Source organism: Galeopterus variegatus, unplaced genomic scaffold (assembly GCF_000696425.1).
Source record: "Galeopterus variegatus unplaced genomic scaffold, G_variegatus-3.0.2 Scaffold16058, whole genome shotgun sequence".
Lineage (NCBI taxonomy): Eukaryota > Metazoa > Chordata > Mammalia > Dermoptera > Cynocephalidae > Galeopterus > Galeopterus variegatus.
Window position 1 is genome coordinate 23,206 of NW_007742169.1, and position 3,992 is coordinate 27,197.

General features: G+C 42.6%; 1 protein-coding gene across 1 annotated transcript in view; it reads left to right on the top strand.

Annotated features, from left to right (window-relative positions):
* The window catches only part of LOC103582397 (death-inducer obliterator 1-like), a 2,929-nt gene extending 2,888 nt beyond the window's left edge, over nt 1-41 (top strand). Inside the window, exon 3 of the mRNA XM_008564003.1 lies at nt 16-41. Within this exon, the coding sequence (XP_008562225.1) occupies nt 16-41 (26 nt within the window). The remainder of the gene's footprint in view (nt 1-15) is intronic.
* Nucleotides 42-3,992: the final 3,951 nt, after the last annotated feature.

Here is a 3,992-nt window from a genome sequence, read left to right on the forward strand (position 1 = left end):
GATATCTGCCCAAAGTGCACCGTTCTGCAAGTGCAGGATGAGACTAATGCAGAAACCACAGGTCATCAGGAAACTAAATTTACACCTGGAGATGCTGATGAGACAGAGTTTAAAAGTCCAGGAACAGTGGAGCAAAAATCTAGTGAAGACTGAAAGATAAAGAGGAGAGTTGAGAAAGCTGCACATCCAAGGGGCAAGAAAAAACTCAAGCTTTGCCAGCCTGTGAGTATTTGGCCTACTGAGGTAAACATTAAGAGGTTGACCTTATGGGTTCCAGACTTGCTATTGGTAGAAATATCAAGGCTAGGAAAGTTTCTGTCTTGGAATAAGCTAATTTCTACCAGGACAGGTGCTGCATCTGGGTGGGGCCTCCTGAGCTCTGCCCCCGTCTCCTGCCCACACCACCTGGAGAAGCATCTGTACCTACCTCATCTGCTGTTGTGGACTTAATTTTTAATTCACTTTTATTTCCGTGTTCTTGATGTTACTTACATATTTTATGTGTATCAGCAGCATTGTTTTGCAATTGCTTAGGTGCATGTGCCCCCCTGTCCGGACCCCCACACACACCATCCCGAGCTGCCTTGTGGTTCTTGTGCCAACTCAGTGTGGGGAACTCTGAGTGGTGGTGGCGCCTGCATCAGTCCGACACTCACTAGTTCCTGTGCTCAATGTATCATTTCTCTGTCTTGCGGCTCTTTACTTGACTCTCCTTCCCACCTGGTTTTTATGCCCCTCTGGGGCTGTGATTGTTTATCATTTTTCCCACATATGTTAGCTTCTGCTGTGAGGAGAGATGTCATGTACTGTCATAATCTCCATTCCAGTGCCCATGAGGGGGCGTGACTCAGAGCATGTTTCCCTCTGGGCCTTCCTGAGTCCCTGGCCCACCCCTACCCTGGCAGCTTGTCCTCTAACAGAGGCCAACTGACCAGGAAGCCTTGAGGTTGCTGTGCCTTGAAGTATCTCCACCTTATGAACACTCTTGCACTGTGTTAGCTGCAAGGTGGAAGTGCAAGGACTGAGCCATTTAAATAAATGTGCCATGAAAGTATTAAGAGTGACTAAATGTCACAATCATTAAGAAAATTAATAGGAAAATTATCTATTTCATGTCTTTATTGTCAATGTATTTGACTTAAGCCTATATAAAATTTAATTCTAAGTAAAATAGATTCTATGGAGGAAAAATAACTATGTTAATTATTTAATTTGAGAAATAAGTTTTCACTTAAATACATTTGAGGGACACATTCATGTGTATTTGGTCTTGACAGTCAAAACAGAAGCAACCAAGTGTACTTCTTGTGGTGTATTAGGTTTCTGTTACTGCATAACACACTACCACAAGCTTAGCTTAGAACAACACATATTGATGGTCTCAGTTTCCGTAGTTCTCAAGCCCAAGCATGACTTAGCTGGGCCCTCTGATCAGGGTCTTAACAGGACTGCAGTCAATCAGAGGCTCAGCAGGGGAAAGATCCCCTTCCAGAAGCCCAGAAGCCCTCATGTTGTTCAGTATATAAGTATGTCCCATGCAACTTTTGTGGCATACTTATATCATGTTTTCTGTTTATGCGAAGTTCAGATTTAGTTGTGTGACCTGTATATTATCTGGCAGCCTTACTCAGATCCTAACCTTGGTTGTCCCTCTCAAAACAGGGCAGCTTATTTCACAATCAGCAATAGAGTCTCCTCTCTTCAGAAAAGTTTTTCTTAAGGGTTGTTGCCTGATGACGTCAGGCCCTTTCTGGTCATTTCATTTGAGGCCTTGATTACATCTCTGCACATTTGCCCTATAGCAGAAGCTGATTGTGGATATGAAATCTCATGAGGGAATTATACAGAGGACATGTACCAGGGGCCGGAGTCCTGAGGGTCACCTTAGAGTTCTGTCCACCACAGATGGTGTGNTTGTAATTTAGTGTTGTATTATAATTATATATTACAAGTATAATGTAGAATACTGTAGTATAGTAACAGCTCTGCTGTATGTACTGATAAGGAGCATGTGTCACTCTGGGCCTTCCTCAGTCCCTGGTCCACCCCTATCCTGGCAGCTTGTCCTCTAACTGGGGCCAACCAACAGGAGGCTTTGAGGTTGCTGTGTCTCAAAGCATCTCTGCCTTATGAACACTCTTGCACTGTTAGCTGCAAGGTGGAAGTGCAAGGACTGAGCCATTTAAATAAATGTGCCATGAAAGTATTAAGAGTGACTAAACGGAAATATGACATTACTGTTAATATCACAGTCATTAAGAAAAATTAATAGGAGAATTTCTCCATTTCATCTTTATCGTCAATGTGTTTAACTTAAGCTTATATAAAATTTTATTCTAAGTAAAACAGATTCTGTGGAAGAAAAATAACTATGTTAATTATTTAATTTGAGAAATAAGTTTTCACTTAAGTACATTTGAGGGATGCCTTCATGTGTATTTTAGTCTTGACTATCAAAACAGAAGAAACCAAGAGTACATCTTGTGCTGTATTAGGTTTTTGTTACTATATACCACACTACCACAAACTTAGCTTAGAACATCACACATTTATGGTTTCAGTTTCTGTTGTTCTCAAGCCTGGGCATGACTTCACTGGGCCCTCTGATTGGGATCTTAACAGGACTGCAGTCAGGCTGTGACTTTTGTCTCATCAGAGGCTCAGGAGGGGAAAGATCTCCTTCCAGAATCCCTCATGCTGTTCAGTATATAAGTATGTCCCATGCAATTTTTGTGGCATACTTATATAATATTTTTTGTTTGTTTATCTGAAATTCAGATTTAGTTGGGTGTCCTGTATATTATCTAGCAGCTATACTCAGATCCTAAACTTGGTTGGCCTTCCCAAAGCAGGGTAGCTTATTTCACAATCAGCAATGGAGTCTCCTCTCTTTAGGAAAGGCCAGTTTCTCTCTTAAGGGTTTTTGCCTGATGAAGCCAGGTCCTTTCTGGTCATCTCATTTGGGACCTTGCTTACCTGTGCAATTACTGCACGTTTGCCCTATAGCAGAACCTGATTGTGGGTATGAAATCTCATCGTATCCATGGACCTTGCTCACACTCAAGGTGGAGGGAATTATACAGAGCATATGTGCCAGCGGCAGGTGTCCTAAGGGTCACCTTAGAGTTCTGCCCACCACAGATGATTTGAAGGACAGTTAAAATGTGAATACCTTGGGCCGAGCCCGTGGCACACTCGGGAGAGTGTGGTGCTGGGAGCACAGCAGCGCTCCCGCTGCGAGTTCGGATCCTATATGGGGATGACCAGTGCGCTCACAGCGCTCACTGGCTGAATGCGGTGCGGGCGGTCTCAAAAAGGACAAAAAAAAAATGTGAATACCTTGCCTCAGGGAAATACACTCATGTAGTTTGAATAAGTAAAGATAGGATTTTATTCATATTAAAAATATTATTGACATCTCTTAATTAAAAACAGTGAGCTTGGTACTCTACATAGTGATTTTACACAGCACTTTAACTGCTGAAATTGGCAAGCACACTGTCTGAAGCTCCCTGTTTTGCTCTGCAGGTGGTAGAGGCTCCAGGCACCTCCAGGTGTACCAGACCTGGGTGCTCCAATGTGGTGCAGCCCAACCTGACCTACTGCAGCAAGGACCACATTATTAAACATGCTGCAGCTACTATGAAATGCTTAAGTTCAGGCAAAGAACAGAAGCCAAAACCTAAGGAGAAGGTCGAGATGAAGCCAGAAAAGCTCCGTCTTGCACAGTATAGTGTTCAGGTAAGCTGACTAAGACCAGCCATTTGAACAATTGTAGCAAAATTTGTGTAAAAGTGTTTCCCCCTGAGACTTGTTCTTTTATTTATTTGTAGAATGTAGGGGACAGCAGGTTCAGATGTACTGCAGATAGTATCAACTTTACCTTTGTCTTCCACCTTTTCCACCTATTTTTTTTCATAACCGGTTAGCTGAAATTCAGTCATATAAATGCAGTAAAGCAAAGGCAGGTAACTCACTGCTGCATGGAGAAC